Here is a 22,288-nt window from a genome sequence, read left to right as displayed (position 1 = left end):
GGAATTTGAACGAATACATTATTATACATGGATGAAATAATTGAAGGGCAAAAATAAATGCTATTAATGGGTTAGCTTGCAAGGGCTCGTACGTCAGTAAATAATATGTTTTTGAATTTATTGTTTATATATATATATATAGAGTTCCAGTGACAGAAGGAAATGGCTTTTTATAGGACTCTGACAGTGGAGTGGGGACGGGACAGGACAGCTAGACAGGCTTCTGCGTTGCGCGTCAAATGAGAGGAGGCAATCTTTTATGCGAGCAACCAAAGTTCCAGGAAACTTCTTTGTCTTTTTTTCTTGTCTTTTTTTTTTTAATTAAAAAAAAAAATTCAGGAAACTTCTTTGTCTTACTTAAATTAGAGTATCACCGAATTAGAGAATCTGACAAAGCTAGGCATGGGACCGCGTAATTTTTTTTTGTAGCTTCCTTTTGTGGACATGTGCTTTCTTTTTTCTGACCATAAACAAATATTTGCTTTAAAACAGAGTACTACGCAAGATAGCATGATGGCATTGGCAGGTTATTTTCTGCTAAACTGAGAAAGAATTTCCACTCATTAAACAAAAAAAAAAAAGGAATTCCCACTGTAAAAGTTAAATCAAAATGTGTTGCGTAAGAATCATTCTGTTTGTTAATGTAATTTGAATGGAGTTTTTTTTTTTTTTTTTTTTTTTTTTTTTTTTTATATTATTTAAAAAGGTGTTTTGATTTTACATAAATATGAAAATAGTTTTAAGCGTTTTTTCATAATTTTATTTTTATTATTTGTAATATTTTGTTCCGAAGAAAAAAATAAAAGGACCAAGAAAAAAAAACTTTAACAAACAGCAAATTTTGTAATAGTACAAGCCCGTTTAAAATTATTTTCGATTTTGCCGTTTTTGAAAAGTTGTTTTCAAGCAAAATAAAAAATAAAAAATAAAAAACAAAAAAGTTCTGGGCTACTTTGATACCGACAAACTCTTTCTTCAGGGGAGTGATCCTTGCACTCTTTGTGCACAACAATGGTACAACACCAAGGCACATTGGGGTGGAACCCAATGTGTGGGCTCCACCCCAATGTACCTTGGTGTTGTGTCATTGTTGTGCATTGTGAGTGTTTTGATCATTTTTCAATCACTAAGGAAAAACTATAAAGTGCATTTGATTTTATATTAGTCTCACTGTAGTTTCAAGAGAAATATGATTTTAAGTTCTGAAAATATTTAATTTGTGTTTTCGGTTTCGGCAATATTTTTGAGAGCTAGTTACAGAAAATACCTAATTTGGTAAAATTTTACAAAATTCTTTTTACTTTTCAAATGCTAAAAACTCATATCAAGTGTCGGTTATGTTTTTAGATGTGCCCACTGCATTAAAGATTAGCAATTGTTGACACAATCTCACGAATTCGACACAAAATTAAAAAGTAAGAGTTGAATTTAAAATGGTTCGGATCATAAGCGGATCAGCCCGTTAGATTTATTTGATAAACGGATCAACCCGTCATACCCACAGGTCGACCAGTATACTAAAACTTTTTTTTTTTTTTTTTCTTGTCACTAAAAAATAAGACTACGTTAGTAACGTTACCTCTCTCTTTCTACGTTTCATTGCTTTCAATTTCACAATTACGTACAAAACGCAAGACATTCACACATAAAACACAAAGTAAATTGACTTTCAAGTTTTCGCCTTTCACCCAGTTTCCAACTGGATTTCACTTTTCAGCTTGCAAGTCTTGCATCTCAGAACCTATTGGTTGTTGCTAGAGCTTGCTACGCACACGTCACACAGTAACGCCTATCAAATATCAATCAGTCTGAATCTCTGATCACCTGGAGCCTTGTTTCACGGAGATTATGGGTTTGTTTGGCAAAGATCTATACAGAACAGAACAGAGTAGTGGGATTGTTAATTTTGAAATTAGTAAAAAGTGATAATGTGATATAAAATAAAAAGAATTTGTATAAAAAAGTAAAAAAGTTTTGTATTGTAGTGAATTTTTTTGTTTAGATAATAATAAAAACTTATTGATGTGATATAAAAAGTGAAAAAAGTGGGAATGTTTTGATGTTGATTAGTAGTGGAAAATATATAAAAAAAAAAAAATGAAAAAAAAAGTACATAAACAGTGCTGTTCTGTAATATTGCTCGACAAACAAACCCTATATCACTACACAGTCTCCTAGCCGAAACTCTTCATTCTTCTCCTTTGCACTTTCATTTCATCTAGCTTTGCAACCTTTGCCTTTGTTCTTTCTTGCAAATGCAGCAAAACTCAAATTAAGTGACAAAAAAAAAAACCAAAGAACAAAGGTGCTGGCAAATGTATATACAGAATAGAATAGTGGGTTGTTAATTTTGAAATTAGTAAAAAGTGATGATATGATATAAAGTAAAAATAATTTATGTAGAAAAGTGAAAAAGTTTTGTATTGTAGTGAATTTTTTTATTTGAATAGTTAATAAAAAGTTATTGATGTGATATAAAAAACGAGAATGCTTTGATGTTAATTGTTATTGAAAAATGTAAAATTAAAATTAAAAAAAATGTGAACAGTAACATCTAAAGTTTTGCCGTTACTGTGAACTGGAAAAAGTTGATCGCAACTAACAAAGAAACTCTCCCTCTCTCTCAGCACTTCTGTGGGACCGTGAGTGTCTTTGGCTATTTGTTTAGGCAAGTTAAAAATTTTGATACTCAAGGTTCATCATATATTTCTCTCAAGTCCTTTTTCTGAATTTTCTTTTCCAACTTGCTCATTAGATCTTGAGCAAAATTTGTCAAGAAAATTCTGAACATATAGATTCTTTCATAACTAGAGGTCACTTTGAAACACATCTTCCCTAACCAAAGCATGTGAGCATATGTCTGTGACTATGTGGTTGTAATGACGAGAAACATGTTGTACATCTTTGACTCTTTGTTTGTTAAAATTGTTAAGTATTTTTAAAATTACTTAACAAGCTTGAAATTGGGTTTTGGTTTGTTTTTTACTACTTCTAATATTTAGCTTCTTTGTTCTGAAAACGTGTGAATCATAATCTCAGAGGCCTAAACCCAATGTATATGCACCGAAGGTCATCTACCACGTACAATTCTTTATTAAATCTGATCACCGCTCTTTTTTTCTTTTTTTAATAATCTTTGGAGAATAAATAAAAGCAAAATAAGGATCATATTTAATCCATTTATAAAGTATTCCACCATGATGTCTAAGCTGAGTTTTAGAGCAGATTGGTGCTCTGAAATGGAAAAACACCTGGACTTCACTTTAATTTGCTTTTATAAATATACAAAGCAAAGGTGTAGAAATTGTCATATATATATATATATATATATATATATATATATATATATGCACCCGCAATGATAGGAAACATGTTGTACATCTATGTCTTTGTCTATTAAAATTGTTAAGTGTTTTTAAAATTACTTAACAAGCTCGAAATTGGGTGGTGGTGTTGTTTTTTTCTTTTCTTTTTCTTTTTCTTACTGCCTCTAACATTCAAATTCTTTGTTCTTAAACGATCCATGATGTGTACAGATGAGTGACGAAGAACGTGTGGCAAATCTTCTTGAAGTAGAAGATTATGAATATTTGATTGAACTAGATACAATAGAAGATGTCCCTATTAGTATGGGGAGTAGTATTAAAAAAAGGCCCAAAAGCGTAGGAAGACATCGGATGTTTGGAACTATTTTAATTACATTCCTGGTAAATGTCCAAATGACGACAAGCCACGGGCCAAATGCAAGTATTGTGATACTACACACGTGGTTCTAGGTGCATATGGAATTGGAAATCTAAAGCGTCACATAAAAAAATGCTCGAGGAGAAACACGTGTGATATTGGGCAGCTGCTCATATCCCAAAATCAATGGTCTTTGTCTATAAGTGCCTCTAAATTTGACACTGAAAAATTTAGAGAATTATTCATTACTTTAGTTATTAAGCATAACTTGCCATTTCGATTTGTTGAGTATGATGGTATAAGAGAAATGTTGCAATACTTGCGAAATGATGTGCCACTCATCTCTAGAAATACTACTAAGTTTGATATGATTAAAATGTATCGAAGGGAAAATGGTTAAATTTATGTTGAATGCTTCTCCTGGGAGGATCTGTTTAATATCTGATTTGTAAACTTCTTTGACAACTGATGGGTATATGTGTCTCACAACAAATTTTCTTGACAAAAATTGGGTCTTACATAAAAGGGTGTTGAATTTTTCCTTCATGCCCCCACCACATAATAGTATCTCTCTGTGTGAAAAATTTTATAATTTGCTACCAGAGTGGGGGATTGAGACTAAGATTTTCTCTATAACCTTAGATGACGCTTCTTCCAATGATGTTTCTGTTGATTTATTAAAAAATCAATTGAACATTAAGAAAGTTCTTTCTTCTACTGGTGAGTTCTTTCACCTTTGTTGCTGTGAACATATTCTTAATCTGATTATACAAGATGGGTTGAAAGAGATTGATAGTTCTCTCCACAAGGTTCGTGAGAGCATTAAGTATGTTAAATGATCAAAAGGGAGGAAAAAGAGGTTTCTTGAATCTGTGAATCAAATGTCTTTGGACGGTAGAAAGAGATTGAGACAAGATGTTCCAACTAGATAGAATTCCACCTTCCTAATGCCTAAGAGTGTTGTTTCTTATTGGCATGCTTTTTGTCATTTAGAGTTGATTGATTCTAACTTTAAGCATTGCCCTAGTGTACTTGAGTGAGAAAATGTGGATAGTATTAGAACTTTCTTGGCTTGTTTTTATCATGCTACTTGTGACTTTTCTGGTACTAAGTATTCCATAGCCAACTTATACTTTCCAGCGGTTTTCATGATCTATGCGACATTGAAGCAACATAATGAGAGTGAAGATGGGTATAAGAAATTAATGTTGTGAAGACCCTTTTTTTCTTTTTCTTTTTTTGAAAACATTCAACATAAATAAGTCATCACAGTGGCACAACTATTTGTCGCTCAACCAACATGTGGCATATGCACCTGATAATCAAAATTACATCTAAGTAGCGAAAAACATAATGATACAATCGTAATCTCGGCGGAAAAGCATATCCATAATAGAACCTATTGTTTACACAAATGAGCCATAATGAGTCTATTTGTTTAAGACTTAACAACATTTACATCGTATAACAAAAGAATGGCTACGCAAAATAATAAATGACACGTAGGTCACAAGCCATATACAAGATGCACAAAAGAGTGGACATCATAATCTAACACATTACAACTGTCGCATCAGGCTTCATTAGTAATATCCCAAATACAGAGCTATTGGATTGTCATTCACCTCAGGTGTACCTGCAGCCAAATGAGTAGCATCTATACGGTTGTGGTGATAGCCACATACGTATAGGTGAAAGAATGAGATCATCGTCTCAGTATAAAACATACCGAGACCTCAATGGTATAAAAATCATTGAGTTTTCACAAAAAAACTGAGTTTTATTTTCTATCATACGTTTACTATACTGCTATCGTTTTGAGTTATGAAATTCGTCCCTTAGAAACAATAATGTAGTTGGTAAAGTAAACACCGATATATTATAAATTCATTAAAGCGTACTATGTAGCTGTGAACATATATAGAAGTTCCAGTCATCTCACATTGGAAGCTTCTACATATAGACTCATCTACAATATATTACTTTTATATTTGGTAGCTCCGTTATACCATGATCCAACATTTCCAAATGTAGATAACTCCATGTCAAGTTCATTATAGCTTCGTGCTAAATGAACGACAGTCCGCCTACCTACTATAGGACACTTGCATTACCCAATCTGGTAGCGTAAACATATAGTATACTGAAGCTCAAAACAATGACATCTTGCTCAGCAATACAAAGATCTAGCGTTTCTAAATATAGGTACCTCCGTGTCTATGTGCATTACAGCTTCATGCCGAATGAACGACAGTCCGCCCACCTACTACAAGACACTTGCATTACCCAATCTGGTAGCATAAACATCTAAATATATTAAAGTTCAATGCCCTTAAATTAATGCAATCTAGTCGATAGAAATATACATATGCTCTTGCCCATTAAGACTCATATGCATACTAATATGTCTAACATAAAAACTACTATATATCATATCATGAAAACATCACACTCCTAAAAACAATGCTATACATGCTTAAGTTTTCTATCTCTTTTATTTATTTTCTCTTTTTAGCTATATGGGGCTTGCCTCAGTTTTCTCTTTTAAGTCATTTTTCTTTGATGTATGAGGCTTGCCCCGAGGTAGTGAAAGCTTGTAATCACCCCCAATGACTAATCCCTTCATACAATTTGGAGGCTTGCAATCTTTTATTTTTTTTATTTTACTATTATCTTGTTCGATGTACATGCTTCATGCTTGCTGTTCAAATTCTATATTCCTTCTCTTTGCAAACAATGCATTCTTTACGAAATGGTAAGACCAGTCAACATGTTATTCCTCAAACAGCTTTGCATAATTTAAATCCCAACAACAGTAAGCAATCAAATATTTCAAATCATTTCAAATAACACTTTTCATTCATGCAACAATTCTCATAAACATCATTGCTATATCTCAACATAATTGAAACTACCTAAATATTTCAAAACGCATAATTATCATAATGTCGGTTCGGTAATAAAACACATATTATTTGCATTTCTGTTAGGTACATAGAAATAGTGTCTTTTTCTCAGTGAGTAGAATACTCATTTTAGGCCGCTTGTATACAAATCTCCCAACGACTCTAAGCTCAACTCGCAATGTCTCTAAAAACATAGCACATTGCACTTATTTAGCATTCTAAACAATAAATACTCTAAGTAGCACTTGAATCGTTCAAGAGCTATATGGTTGGATTACCCATAAAGTTCTGAGGGTTCCAAACATATACCCATAAACACTAATCACTAACCCAATACAATAATGTTAACCCATAAAGAAGTCTTAGGGTTAAACCCACAAAATACTACTTAAATAAAATGCCCATAAATTTAGGGTTTGAGGAAACTTACCCATAAATTCACCCAAACAATATCTGAAGTTTGGGGAACTACAAGCAAGCTCTAAGTAGATGTTGAAAACCATGTTGATCCTCAAGAATATCCCCTGGAGACTATGGAAATGATGAAGGTAAAATTATATGTTTATTTATTGAATTATGTGACATTATTAGTATATATCATTTAGTTTAGCAAATTATGTTTGTATTCTCTCTTTTTCATGCAGGATTTTGATACATTTGAAATGAATGATGTTGGTATACAAAAGAGTCAAATGGAACTTTATTTGGATGAACTTAGGCTGGATAGGAATGCGAAATTCAACATTCTTGCATTTTGGAAAGGAAATGAATTTCATTATCATGATGTAGCTTGTATGGCTCATGATATTTCTACAGTTGCATCAGAATCCACTTTTAGTGTTTGTGGGCGTGTGATTGATCAATTTAGGAGTTCGCTCAAGCCTGATGTCGTTGAGGCACTAGTTTGCACTAGAGATTGGTTATATTAAGAGCAATGTAATATTATTTCTATTATTAGTTATTTGCATATTTAATTTCTTCATTAACTTGTAGAAGTTTTTTACTATACTAGATAATAACTCTAATTCTTATCTTTTGATATAGAACACACACAAATGAAGTTGGATGAGCTAGTAGAAGATATTATGACAATGGATATCAATTCCAAGGACATTTCATCTGGTTCGAGATCTGTTATTATTCCTTAACTTTGTAAGTTTTCAGTTTTAGTTGATGTAAGTTGTTGGTATAACAAACTTGTTGTGTCACTGTTTGCTTCAATTTGTATTTGTGCAATTTTTTTTTGATTCAATACCTTGATTCGAGACTTTAATTTTAATGATTAGGCAAATCCTACTAGTTTCAAACGCGTTTAGTTTCTACAATGAAACATAATTTTGCTTTTGTGTGTTTAGTGAACATCCTTGTAACCTACATGCCTTGTTTAGGAACGCACATTTTTGAGTTTGTATTTGTATTTTTTTTTTCCCCTTTATTTTGCGAAATGAAATCAAACCAAATTCAAGTTTTATAAAAAACTAAATGCAAGTACCTTAACCAAATTTTGAAATGACTGGTGAAAAAGAAAGCTTCTTCATCATCATCTAGGAGCTACTTTTGTAATATGTTTGGATTATATTGTTGAAGTGCATGGGTTTTTTATACACTTTGTATTCTTGTGACTCTTTTAAGTCCCGCATTTTTCAAGGAAGAGTTCCTACTTGGGTTTATTTTTGACTTGTTTTTAAGATTGACATCCATGTGTCTCATTTCCACTCAGGTTCTCAAAGATATAATTTCAACTATGTAAGGGCAGTAAGGCAATCCAACCGATCATGTGTGGAGCTATCTTGTTGAGCCAAAGCCAATGAGCCAATGATTGAAACCTGATTTTGGGCATATTGTTAGTGAAGCAAATGATATAAAGGCTTATCATCCTAAGGCTTCATTTTTTTGGAGACTAGCTTAAATTTTTAAAAGACATTATTAAGTTCAACATTTTGAAATTTTTATTACTTATTTTGTTGATGTACATTTTATTTGCAATTCAAGTCATGGTTGATTTTTTATAATATTTATATAGCATTTCCATGACAAAGATAATCACAGATAGTTGGCTCTTTGATAGCCATTTTTTGTGTTGAAACAATGAAACTTTAAAGTAGTAACTTCTCTTTTTTAGTTTGGTCGGATAGTGGAGTAATATGATTATTCAGACAATATGATTTTTTTTAGTTTATATTTGTGTTTTTTATTTTTATTTTTATGGTATTTATTATATAATGGGTCAAATAGAGCGTGTCAACCTAATACGACTTGTTTAACAAATGTGTCAAACGGGTCGTGTCAACTTGTTATTTAAGTGGATCGAAGAGTCTGACCCTTTTAGCTAAACGGTCGTGTCAGGGTTAACATTTAATGGGTTGACCCGAACCTGACATGTGAACCCATTTTGCCAGCCCTAGGACAATAACACACTTTTCAAAACAAACTATAAAACTCTTTAAAAAAAAATTCACAAAACACTTTTCAAAAAATCAAATACATAACGCTTCTTAAAAAGTAACTAAACATATAGTCTTTTTTTTTTTTTTTTTTTTTTTTTTTTTTTTTTTTAAGGTGAGGATGTTGCCTTGTTACACATAAAAAATAAAAATAAATAAATAAAACTGTATAGATTGATGTGGCGATTCATGGTGGTTGCCTAACCCGTGGAAGTGATCACCGTTGATGGTAGTGACCACCACATCCGCATATGCGGATAACGGATAATAGTATGGTTAGTTGCGATTAATAATCGCTCATGTACAACCCTACATCAAAGGGTTACCATAAAACTGATAATATTCACAAATAAATTCAAAAAACCTATCATGCAAATGATTCTCAAAATCATGCCACAATTCACCACTTAAGATTAGGTCAAACTCCTCAAAAAATCAGCTTAGAGATATGGTCCAAAGCTGGCCTCATGTTTGGATCCCCAACATCCATCCTCAAAATGTTCAATAGCTATAAAACACAAATATTTTACAGGTGAAAAAGATAAAAGTGTAAGTCCACGACAATTCACGTAGAATGCGCTTCTCCAAAGGCTCAACAACGGAACTTGGCTCTATGCCTATACCCTGGATTTCTTTCAAAAAGTCATAGGCTTATGCCCGAATGTCCTTGTCTTTGAAAGGAAACACCTCAAGATGTTCCTTTCGTAAATGAGGATCCTGTAAAATGCAAAAAAGAAAAAGAAAAAAGAAAAGAAAAAAGAGGATCATGTAAAATGAGGTGAGGTCAAATAAAAGATCTTACGCAATATGTTTATTTTCCTACAGCAAAAGCTTGAATGTCTCGAATTCAAGACATGCTTCATAAACTAGTGAATAATACAATACACACTAAGCATGTAATCATATGGTGAACTCAGTTATTTTAGCAAAAATGTTTTCAAATCACAAGTAGTAACTTAATGTGTAATCCTCTGTTAAATGACAAGAATATCATGATGATGTATTATAATTATAATATATGATATATAAAGTAGACACGTCATAGTTTAATTCCATATAATATATCCAAGCTCTTAACGCGTTATTGGTAAGGTTGACGCTATTTCGAGGAACCTATAGTATAACACTAATGCTCTGATGGTGCCGCATACCGCCATCGCTAGTGGTTCGACCGGATTTAAACTTCGAGTGATCTACACTACTAACGATGACATCACTGTGATCACCAATCAAACATGGTTGCACCGATCACCTATAAAATTATTGGATCTAAGGCTAAATAATAAACATAAATCTTTTTGACTATAAGAAATAACCCGAATGATAGTAGGCCATGGTCTTCATCCGTATATAAAGCACCAAGTCATACGATACAATTTGCTATTATCTTTTATATGCATGCATTTACAAAACTCTCATATTACATCATTTCATTATTCATCATACGATTTCACAAAAATAGAGTTCACATTGCTCTAAAATTAATTTCATGTGATTTACAAACATGCACGTTTAACATATAAAGTAATCATGCTAAGAAGGAATTAAAATAACAAGTATCCTGGTCAGTTTACTCATCCGAGTTGTAAGGCTCATTCGAATAAACTTCCAGAGTCTTTTCACCCTCAGAATATGTGAAAATGTCTAATATCAATGCTTAATCTAAGATAAAATGCTCTTAAACTTAATATGGGAACAAAATGTCATTATGCCTAGCCATTGAACATTCATTTATCGGGTCAATCAATCAATTGATATATTCAGTGTAGGCGGTTTGTTTTCTTACAATCTCACTAAAACTTCCAAAGTCATGACTTAATACATAACCTCAACAAAGAGTAATTAAGTTCATTGCATAAAAAATAAAAAATAAAAAAGGAACTATGTGCCATCTACTGTCCACAAGTGGATCACATGATGTGCTTGTGTTAAGTAAAAATAAAATAAACTATAATTGGGCATTGCAAATTGAGTTGTAGATGGATAGGGTCATTGCAAAAATTGAAACATTAAGGAAGATACATTGTAAATTGCATCGTTTGAGGGGGTAAGTGCAATTTTCCTAATTATACTACTTAGAAGAAAAATGAATTATAGTGCTACCCAGTTCTTTGGTAAAAGATCATTGTGTTGCCTTAATTGGTCCCTAAGGTTCTACACTTTTAAAAATAGTTATATAATTTTTTATTTTTTTAAAAAAAGGAAAACTACATTTACCTTCTTCTAACTATTATGTGATTTGTAATCTTCCTCCAAACTTTTAAAAAGTTACAATTTGGGAGTATAATCTATTGGCTCTTTTCAATTACCCCCTAGTACCATTAACATTTTTTGTTAAATAAAACGCCTAAAGTGTAAGTTTTCTGTTATACCCCTATAAAATTTATTTTAAAAATACAACTATGCCCTTAGATAAAAAAAAAAAAAATAAATAAATAAAAGGAGGAAAAACGTAAAAAAATTCAGCCAAAAAAAGAAGAAGACTCATAGCGTGGCCTTGCGTCACTCAAGACGTAGAGGTTGTGAGTCACCCGCAACTGCACAATAAAATGGACATGTCATATCTATCACTTTCGGTAAAACTCTAATTATATCTGTAAAAATAATAAAATTATATAAAAAAAAAAAAGAGAAAATATTTTTTAAAAAAGAAGGAAAAATTTAAGAAAATACCACCTATGCCGGCCTCTACCTCATAGAGGTGAGTTTAATTTTTAACTTTGCTATTTTTAATTTGTTTCCATTTTTTTAATTTATTTTGAAGGATATAATTGAAATTTCACGAGAAGTAATAGGTATACGACTATACGTGGTTATGGATGATTTGGAGAATGATGGGCGTGACAGAAGCTTTGTCATCAATTTGAATGGAAAAGTTAAAGGTACATTTAACGTTAAAATTATGTATACAATTATATACATAATTTTATATTATTTAAATTTTTTAAAATACATAATAACATTAATTTCATATATACCGTTAAATGTACTAATTTTAAATTCTGATAATGAAATGAATACTGTTAATTTTATGAAATAAGATCATCTCAATTTCAAATGAAATGAATAGTCTCTATTTCATGATTATGATTAAAAATTGGTGCATCTAATGGTATACATTTCATATACATTGTTGGATGCACAAACTTTATATCGTAACCATTCATTTAATTTGAAATTGAGATGTTATCGTTGGTTAGGGTAATTTAAATGATTTAATGAACATCTATCTATCCTTTAATCTTAAAAATTCTGACGTGGCCCGTGATAATTGGGGGCCTTCGCTTGGTTAAGCCCAAATTGAAGTTAATAACGTCTTTTGGGCTTTAATTATTCTTTGAACCACATAATATCCGTCGAAGACTCAAAGTCCACTCGCTACCCACTCTACCAGGCAACACCGTCCGATCCTCTAACGATCGGACGGCCACAAAGAACGTTTAGCATAAAAATTCAGGGCTTTTGTTTGGCAATATAAACACACAAACGCAGGCTACTCTGTAATCCTAGGGTTGGCTTCTGCCTGAGAGGAAACGAAGGCTTTTAAGGTTCTTTCATCTAATCCTATGTTAATCTGTCTCGTCTTTTTAAATAATTACCTTTGCATTATCTTCCTCTTGCTCGGTGATTTCTTGCGCTTTTTTGTTTTTTCAGTTTTTCATCATCTTCTTGTTCCTCTGGTTGGTTTCTCAGAAAAGACGAAAACCAAAGGAAGATTCTTCCTTCTATGGTTTTTTCAGTTTTTGGTTCCCAAGAAGGAAGATAAACAACCTGGCTTGGCTTTTTCGTTGTATTTTTTTCTCAGGAGCCAAACGGAGCTTTATGCTTGTTATATAGTCATTTTATTTTATTTTGTGTTATCTGATTATTGGTCGTACATTTTGTTGTAGTGGTTGCGACGATGAGGCCGATTTTCGTGGGCAACTTCGGGTACGATTCCCGCCAGTCTGACCTGGAGCGTTTGTTCGGAAAGTATGGGAAGATCGAGCGTGTGGACATGAAATCTGGTTTGTTCGATTTTGATGTTGTCGCATTTTATAGGCCTTGAATGGTATATATGTCGAAGTTGTCTGTGATATATAGGCACTTCTCATTAAGGTGGACTGAATTTTGCTATTCATAACTGCGTGGCAATTGTGGGTTTTAACTAGTGCATTTTAGATCTTTCCTACTCCATATCGAAGTAGTAGCATTATCATAGGAAAGCCTTTCCTGGCGGTGGCTTACATTCCAGCCGGAATTTGTGTATGTTGTGTCGTTTGCTATTGTTCTGTTATGTATTCTTGAGTATTGGTAGTCAGTAATTAGCTTGTTTCAATCGAACACGTGCTTCTGGGTGTTGTCCACTTGTGGAAGTGTGAGCTTGTGGGTTATCTTTCCTTCAGGAGTTTGATACTATATGCCTGCCATTTGTGGATTAGCTTGGGGATGGGTTATTTGATCACATGATTCGAGATTAATCTTTCAGCTCATCTCTTCTTTGGTATACAAAATTTTGATTCAAGAATAATCTAACGGTTTGAGGTTCTTGTATTGACTTTCTAATTGAGTATCCTACTATATCTCTTAGAAGTGCCAATTTGGTTGTTAAATTATGTGAAAAGTCATGCCCTGTGGTCCCCATTTTTATTGGTATACCTTTTTGATTGATCTGGATGTTCTAAAAAAATGGGCTTGTATTCTTTGTTTTAATTGATTGAAACTTAAAAAGTTTAAAGTTCGTTCATTACTGAACTCTTTTTTTTTTTTTTTTCGTCTGTTTGGGGCACTCTCTCCTTCTGGTCCCTTCTTCCTTTTTCTGTCGTCGTCAATTCTTCGGTAAATCAGTTTTTAGATAGAGTGGTATGGGTTGTAGTTTCTAGGTGAACTTTTGAGCTGTGGCTGCTTCCTTGATTACTGGGCACAAGGATATCCATTACGGTGATTTTTAATTAACAAAAGTTTTCTACACATCAATTCATTGGATTTGGATATGTAGCTACTTGTGTAGTGTGCATATCTAATACCTGTTTCCAGATGGAAATGAATGGGAGCCACAAATTTGCAATTTCGTTGGAGAAAATCTCCATATTTAAGTGTTTCTTTTGACGCAGGAGCTTCTACTAATGGAAAATGAGCTGTGAGCTTCTATCTGGGCTCGCCAACATCTGTGCAAAATACTTATTTTGGAAAGGAAACCTTCTTGCATGCCTGCTCTCCTTCTACCCAAAGATAGCATCATCCTGCATTTTCTACACTCCGATCAATCCTTCACTCACTCACTTCATCGCTTGCCACTTCACAAGAATTCTCATTGTGGAATCAGTTCATTTATTATGCCATGCCCACGAACAATGATCATAGGGGATCAATGAATCTGTCATGCAATGCCAACAACTGGTTATAGTGGGATCAATGAAATCTGTCATGCTAGGTCTTCCGTTACTGAACTCGTGCTTTCTGAATGGCGAAGCATGCTTAGCAGTGACACTTCAGACCCGAAATTTTGGATTAAAACTTTTTACATGCTACACTCATTAGTTCATCATGCAACGCCTCTACGGCCTTATGTGCATCAGCTCCTCTCTTATATGCAGGTGTTGTATTTTTTATTTAGCATTTGCCAGCGTAAAAAGAAAACCTGGGGTTAACTTGCTGCCAGCTGAGTGGATGATATGCTAATGCAACCCATCTTCAGTTCTGCCTCTGATTTTTATATATATTGCTGCAGGTTTTGCTTTTGTTTATTTTATGGATGAGCATGATGCTGAAGATGCTATTCGTGGCATTGATAATAGGCCATTTGGTAATGACAGGCGTAGGCTCTCGGTGGAGTGGGCTAGGGTATGATAAGATTTTACAGTCTCCCTTTTATGGCACTTATATTTAATCTTGTTCTTGAAGTTATGAGTATTTTTCTTTTGACTAATTTGCATAGGAATCAGTATCCCATTCTTCCTGATCATGACTATTCTTTCAGGGTGAACGAGGTCGGCCTAGCGATGGATCTAGGTCAGCGGCAAACCAGAGGCCTACTAAAACCTTGTTTGTAATTAACTTTGATCCGAAACGTACAACTGTTCGTGATATAGAAAGACACTTTGAATCTTATGGAAAGATCCTTCATGTTCGTATTCGACGGAACTTTGCATTCGTACAGTTTGAGACTCAAGAAGACGCTACCAAAGCCCTCGATTGTACTCACATGAGGTTGGTAGTATGGTTTTTCGTTGTATTGCTTGGTTAACTCCCTCGTGATTTCAGTATAATTCTTATCATACATTTACCTTTGAAATTGATGAATATTTTGTCGTATTGCAGCAAGCTATTAGACAGGGTAGTATCCGTTGAATATGCTCTGAGGGATGATGATGAGAAGGGAGACAGGTATTATGATAGCCCTAGAAGAGGAGGGTATGGTGGGCGTGGGGTTAGTCCCTACAGAAGATCACCAAGTCCAGTGTATCACAGGCGCCCAAGTCCTGGTTACGGTCGTCCCCGCAGCCCTGTCTATGACAGGTACAATGGCCCAACATTTGACAGGCGCCGTAGTCCTGATTATGGTAGGAACAGGAGTCCAGAATATGGCCGATACCGGAGGTATTCGTAACTTGTAGTGTCTTTTGTGTTGGTAATATCATTTTGTGAAATTTTGCATTTTTTAAATTCTGTGTTTGTGACTTCTTTGCTTGTCTTGCATTTGATTTTTTTTTTAATCTTCATTTTTTTCTTCTTCCTTGAATCTCTACTTGCAGCCGGTCACCTCTTAGAAGGTCAAGAACTTGAAGGATAATCCCCTGGTTCCTGGGAAGTAACAAAAACTGAACTTGGATTTCGGTACTCTTAGCTTAAGGTACATATTTCAGAGGAGAAAGCATTTCCGCACAGTACTTGGGTATTTTCAGTTGTACGCTGTATGGCATATGGATTTTAGGTTTAAGGTATCGATAAATTTATGGATTTTTAGGCTCGAGTGTATTTGCGTAACTTTGAAGTTTCAATGACTCGATGTTATGTTTAAAGTGATTCGCATTTAACATTTCACCTGTTTACAGTTTAGTTCATTGGGGTTTGCCTCCAAAGCCTGAAACCTGATACCCCTGTGCGATAAGTCGTGAGACGGGCATCCAATTTAGACCCTTCCAATAACAGCCCAATCAACTCCATCCCCTTGAGTGCCATCATTCTTTATTCTTAACTCCGCCATTCGAAATCAAGGTTGTCTTTGTAAATGGAAGATTGATCAGCTTTTGAACATCCTTTGTTGGTTGGTCTGTACATAACCTCGTCATAATGGTCGTTTAAACTCTGTACGGGAAGCATTTTCATGTCCATTCTCTCCCGCGGTAAACTGGTAATGGTCTCATTGTCAACTGTGTGCGCTGTTCTGGCAACCCTATCTAAGGCTCTACTTATGCAGGATTGGAAAGAAAAAAACCGAGGCTGGAAGTGCTCCCCATTTCATGAACCGTAAAATGTGACCACCACCCCTTAGTTATTCTGCGATTTCCATGGCTGAAGGCAACCATGGAACCGTTGTTTTTAAATCATTGGGGGGACTCGACTCTTTATCAATCAAGCAAATGAAAATATAGTTAAAAAGGTTTTTTTTTGGGGATATTGAAAGAGAAATGATTAATTTCATTTTCCTGTCCTTGAACGTCATTCGCTTTTTTAATTGAGGAAAGAGATACAATAATGGTTATTTTTTATTTTTATTTTTTTTTAAAAAAATGTGTCCCATCGGTTAGGAACTCTTATGCATGATTAAGGTGTTTTGGAAGCAAGTATCAGATGATTTATCACAAATAAGTAAAAGTAAATTCTACTTTATCTCAAAAGCTGAATTATATAAATGAGATGATTTATCACAAATAAGTCTCAGATGCAGCTTACAGTCATTTTTCGTTAACTTTAGCATTTTTAAATGTTATAATTTGATTTTAAGATCAAATATGAATATCTATTTTTTATATTATTACCTTATAAGTGGAGGCTATATAGCCTAGTGTGCTTCCTGCGGTTTTCGGAATGGCACATGACACATCTACAAGCTAGAGATATTTTGTGGAGAAAGAAACGAAAGAAAAAACGTATGACACTGAAATGACAACTCTTTCATCACGGGGCAATATCAGAGGTTGCAAGGCATTTTGTCAACTGTCCATCACAACTACTTACAAATGACACAACATTACATGGGTGATGGCAACATTATTTGATTGGATAATGGCAATTATCTATCCAAATTGTTATAATACACTTATTCGACTAAACTTTGAACTGTTCCGTCAATTTTATATAGCTTTTGTCATATTATTTGTCCGAATTGCTAGCCGATTATGGTGGATCAAATGACAAAATTATCTTGATTGAATGCTGAGTATCACATCTAACTTGGCAATTTCCTACTCGTAACTAATCCAGTTCTACAATTCTATTCTGAAAATGAAGTGTTATAGGCTATGAGGTCATTAGTCACAGTCTCATAGAGCAACTCCCTCGGGCTCCTCTTCTTTTTACAATAAATATCTACGACAATTATTTGCTTGAATTGTTAGCAATTTTGACAGATAATGCGAGATATTTTGTTTGGGCTCACCTGCCCAAATAAGTAGCCAATCACATATATTACTTGTCCGAATTGTTAGCAATTTAGGCCGGTAATTACTGTAGATCCCAATCTCTTTTTGTGCAGATGTAATCTAAAAGCTACAAAATACGGTGTAACATATCCTTTTCAACATTGAAATGACAATATCAGTGATATAGTTTCCACCTTGTCTTGAGCAATTAATTAACGTAAGATCGTTCACAGGTTTGTCGGATGTTTAGGTCCCTATATGTTGACCCAAAAACATTAATAAGACATACCATTCATAATTCCCAATCATATTGCACGATCTCATGTTGATGAAAAACAACAGCCTGCAGCAATCTTAACAAACAATTGGCTCACGATCAACTGATCAATATAGAATTAACATAGAAATAGTAGTAACACATTAATTAATAATTAATCAAGTTGAAGACTTGCTGAGCTCTTGGTGAAGGGCCTTCTCCAGCCATGCCTCTGCATCCTCCATCATCCCAGGGCTGAGTCTGACCATGAGGATGCAGAATTCAGTCTCGTTAAGCACGCCGTCGCCGTCGAGATCGCCTTCTTTAACCATCGCCTCGGCGTCGTCTTTGCTCATCCCCTCCATGCCCAGTTGTGCTGAATTTCTCCTCAGAGACTCCGACGTTATCAACCTCCTTTCTGGGTCTGCCAGCAGCCTGAAGCCCTTGCACAGTTCACCCACAAAGGCCTCAACATCCAGCTTGTCAGCCATCACCGGCAACAAGTCCTCAAATGTGAGTTTGGTATTGTTTTCCATACTTCTTCTTTTCAATATTGGAATGAAGAAGAAATGTGTGATATATATAACAGTAGCATGGAAATTGGAAAGTTTGATTGCTTTCTCTTGTGGGGGGTCTACGCAATGAATTGTCATGAATCAAGTTCTGGCATCAGAGCCGTGCAACTCATGCATATTGTAATCAAGACACGTGGGCGGTACAGATTCTCTGGCTCTTCGTTGTCGATGGTAGTGCAACCACTTGATAAATGTTCCGAAAACTATTGACTTTATTATTATTTTTTAATTCTAGTTTGAAGGGCTTCTGGGAAGGTGCTATTGGAATTTGGAAGGGCAAAAGGATATCTTCTGGCGGACAGACGTAATCTTCATAGGTTGGAAGAGAGGCTATTTTTGTCAGGAGCTTGGCTTCTACGAAGCTTCCTTTTCTCTTTCAGTTTTTGATATTTTTGGACTCTTCCATTTTGTTTTATGTCCATGAAATGTGCCGTCCATTTTATTTATTTATTTTTAAAAATCATAACTAACCTAACAGTTCGAGCAATGAAGCATGTTCATGTTTAATTAACACCCGATAAGTAAGACTTAAAATTTAATTAATAAATTACTTAATATTCTAAGTAATGGGATTCTCATATATCATGCTATGAATAGCTAGAAATTTTAGAAAAGATGTCATTCGTTTGATGAGAAATAAAAGGGAATATCGAAAATTTGAGTGGCTAAAGTTGAAGCAGTTACTTTCGAAGAATCAAAAAGAGAAGCAACAACTGAACATAGTCGAAAAAATGATTCTTAACTTTTTTTCTCTCATTCAAAACCGTGCATGAGACTTTCATCTTGCACGGCTCCTAAGTTATAATAGACGTAACTTTATTTTTCATATGAGCCTTGTAACGACTCATGAAAAAATGCTAGTTACATTTGCATTATCACTCTAAAATGATTAGTCAATGTGAAGCTTTTTCTTAGAATATCGTTTAAAGTTCAGTTTCACTTAATAATTAGATAAAGTGAGACTTAGCCCCCCAAGCCCCAAGCTTGAGGCCCCAAGTCGATCCCAAGGTTTTCTTAAAAATATATATATAAAAAAAAGACATTAAAAAAAAAATTAAAAATTTTACCCCTAATATTTTATTATTATTATTATTATTATTTTTCGAATCCCAAATGCTGGCTTCGTCCGTGTCTTGTCCGGCCCTCCCAAACCATATATTTTGCACGTTATAAATTTTTTAGCCACGAGTTTTATGGATTGTCTTCTACAATAATATCAAAAATAATTATCGGTCTAAATTATTTAGAATTTGAATAAATAATATGAGAAATCTCAAAATCCAATTAAAATCGTTATCGGATTTATCCCACTTCCTTTCTCACTGCTGACATCACAGACATGACTGCTATATTTGGAGTATTCTAAACAGAATAAAATGAAGATTATTCCATTCACAAAATAACCAATAATTAATCAGGCAATTTTCAAAAAAAAAAATTAATTAATTAATTAATTAATTAATTAATCAGGCAGCATACTAGTCAAAAGCATGGTGGTTAACTTTTAAGTTCCCCACCTGAAAATCAGTAACGTATTGCAAAATAATAATTGCAGAGCTACATGAATTTCTTATAAATTAGGTTACAAAAAAATTTCTTCAATTCAATTTCTAAAAGTGTCACGTATTTCTTAAGGTACGTTTTTTAATAGCACGTGCTTAAAAAGACCTACCGACACATGATACCAACTCCTTTAATGCTAAATGAGTATTTGGACAAGAAGAAGAGCACAAACAAGATGGACATGTTCCAAGTATGAAATACTTTGCATTTGCAATAGGATAGGAATCCCACTTGGCTGCCAATTTTCTTTGTCAACGAAGACTTTTCAAAGATATATTTTCCTTCCTTGTGCTTATCCATCCTTACTAGATTTGAAAATTCTGATTTAGACCATAATTAGTTGTTAAACATAAAATTACCAAACCAATTGTTAAGACAAATTATCACAGTAATCATTACACCAAAATCTAAGAAAGAATAAAATCAAACAGCATAGATTTTGGTAATGAAGTGAAACATTTCTTAAGGGTTATCTAAAAGTAAAACCAAGGCTAGCCAACCCCCAAAGCATCAACTATAAAAGACTTATGTTGCAAATTAATCATGCTTACAAAACATTTGTACTCCCAAGACTCAATTTGTAACCCCGGCAAACGACATATTCACCTCCCACCGCAGTGGCTCCAGAACTCTAGCCGCTTTCTAAAAGGATCACCTTTATGAACGAACCTCGTCTACTTCAACCTAGAATTCTAATGGTTGTAAGTTTTTCTATTGTTTGAATGACAATAATGAAACAATGAAGAAGGATTGTAACTGTTTAGGCTCAAGAACAATAAAAATGAGCTCTCAAATAATAATGAAACAATGTCTCTCTAAGCCTATGGAAGCCGTGTTATGCGAAGTTTATATAGAGAAAAAAAAAAAAATAAAGTCTTAGATCAAAGTTAGTTGTAATTAAAACACTTAGAAATGAAGTTCGATCGATTGAGAAATTAGGGTTTCACAAATAAATCTGCAATTTCATCACCTCGCTCAAACAAGCCTCTTGTCTTTTAGTATTGAACAACTTTGTATCCCTTCGATCAATCGAGCTTAGACTAAGCCATCGACCAAACGTCACGGTTTTTGATATTGGGCTTGCTACACTACTTTGGTAGAACAAGATTAGATTGAGGCATCAACCCAAATATTTCAAACTTCAATTTTTGACATTTTTTTTTTTTTGTACCACATTTTGATCTTGACTCAACTTTAAACCTGAACCTTGAAAACATACTACATTTTGACACATAATTTTCTATTACTAAAAATTAAGTTTGTTTTAGGCCGGGCATGGCTAAGCCTTTTAGTTTTGAAAAATGTTAGATTTACAACACCAATACAACAAGTGTATAACAACTCCTAACATGAGGGTGGGCCCCACACACTGAGGTCCACCCTCATGTGATGAGTTGTTGTGCAGTTGTTGTGATGGTGTAGTGCAGGAATCAAATCCCTTTAATTTTTCCATGCAATGAATTTGTCATCGTGAAGGGAGACGTGTTCTTCACATCTAAAGCAATGGAATAATTAATTTAGAAAAAAAAAAAAAAAAAGCAATGGAATAATCGGTTCCGGCATAGAAAATGCTTTTCACCAATCAGTACTGCTGCTTCACTATACAAAATGGCATAGAATAGTGAAAAAAAGTTTAATCAGAACAATAAAATTACAAATGGAATATTGAGAAAATATTCTAAGAAAAATTTCAATAATCAACCGATTGCCCATTTATATATATAAAAACAAATTAAAAAAAGAAAATTTAATAAGAATCAGTAAAATATTAAATGTAGTAGAAAGGCTGGAACCTTCAAAGAAAGTTAGGGTTCTTTTCTATGCAAAAAAATAATAAAAAAAGCTATTAGCATGATTCAATCACAAGTCTCTTGTTGAGAAAAGAAAGACTTTATTTACTAGACTAAATGACACCCACTTGATAGATGTTTTCATTAAAAAAAGAGAAAAACAATCCGGCTTACATCCTATAAATATAATAACTGGACATCTCTAGTAAATAAAATGAATGGTTCAGATTGAAGAGTAGTTTATTCAAAGCAAACAATGTCATGAATGATGGGCAAAATGTTGGAAGGTGTTTGTTCAAGACACCGCCATAAGATGGGGAGGCTCACAAGCCACACCAGGCCTCCACCTGTGGAGGGTGGCCCACACGGCAACCCCCAGCCCATAGGGTGGCCAACCAGGTGGTGGGGGTGGCTTCTCTCTTTCCAATACTGCTGTCGTTGAACGGTTGACACTTTATTGGACGGATATAATATAGAAGGGCCGTTTAAAATTTGTAAAAAACTCA

The 22,288-nt window shown here is 34.0% G+C and overlaps 2 protein-coding genes across 4 annotated transcripts; one reads left to right on the top strand and one right to left on the bottom strand.

The window, feature by feature from the left end:
• The first annotated feature begins 12,444 nt into the window (after nt 1–12,444).
• LOC133864349 (serine/arginine-rich splicing factor RS31-like) lies at nt 12,445–16,052 on the top strand. Of its 3 annotated transcripts, none has more exons than XM_062300647.1 (6): nt 12,445–12,582; nt 12,925–13,041; nt 14,745–14,857; nt 14,994–15,223; nt 15,335–15,613; nt 15,769–16,052. In XM_062300647.1, the coding sequence occupies exons 2-6, from the start codon at nt 12,936–12,938 to the stop codon at nt 15,797–15,799; spliced, it is 759 nt and encodes a 252-aa protein (XP_062156631.1). In that variant the 5' UTR covers nt 12,445–12,582; nt 12,925–12,935; the 3' UTR covers nt 15,800–16,052. The 3 variants fall into 3 exon arrangements, with proteins under 3 accessions (XP_062156631.1, XP_062156632.1, XP_062156633.1); XM_062300648.1 differs by lacking the exon at nt 12,445–12,582 and adding an exon at nt 12,712–12,824; XM_062300649.1 differs by lacking the exons at nt 12,445–12,582; nt 12,925–13,041 and adding an exon at nt 14,156–14,610.
• Nucleotides 16,053–17,873: 1,821 nt separating this feature from the next.
• LOC133864157 (calcium-binding protein KIC-like) lies at nt 17,874–18,473 on the bottom strand. The gene has a single exon (XM_062300408.1). It carries the CDS (start codon nt 18,388–18,390, stop codon nt 18,034–18,036), a length of 357 nt encoding a protein of 118 aa, XP_062156392.1. The 5' UTR covers nt 18,391–18,473; the 3' UTR covers nt 17,874–18,033.
• Nucleotides 18,474–22,288: the final 3,815 nt, after the last annotated feature.

Source organism: Alnus glutinosa, chromosome 3 (assembly GCF_958979055.1).
Source record: "Alnus glutinosa chromosome 3, dhAlnGlut1.1, whole genome shotgun sequence".
In the NCBI taxonomy this organism is placed as follows: domain Eukaryota; kingdom Viridiplantae; phylum Streptophyta; class Magnoliopsida; order Fagales; family Betulaceae; genus Alnus; species Alnus glutinosa.
This window is presented reverse-complemented; position numbering and strand designations above follow the sequence as displayed.

Bases quoted from the DNA above. Each gene is read 5' to 3' on its own strand.
- LOC133864349 (XM_062300647.1), top strand. From the start codon at position 12,936: ATGAGGCCGATTTTCGTGGGCAACTTCGGGTACGATTCCCGCCAGTCT. The intron at 13,042-14,744 runs GTTTGTTCGATT...ATATTGCTGCAG, and splicing joins GCGTGTGGACATGAAATCTG to GTTTTGCTTTTGTTTATTTT. The intron at 14,858-14,993 runs GTATGATAAGAT...CTATTCTTTCAG, and splicing joins TCTCGGTGGAGTGGGCTAGG to GGTGAACGAGGTCGGCCTAG.
- LOC133864157 (XM_062300408.1), bottom strand. From the start codon at position 18,390: ATGGAAAACAATACCAAACTCACATTTGAGGACTTGTTGCCGGTGATG.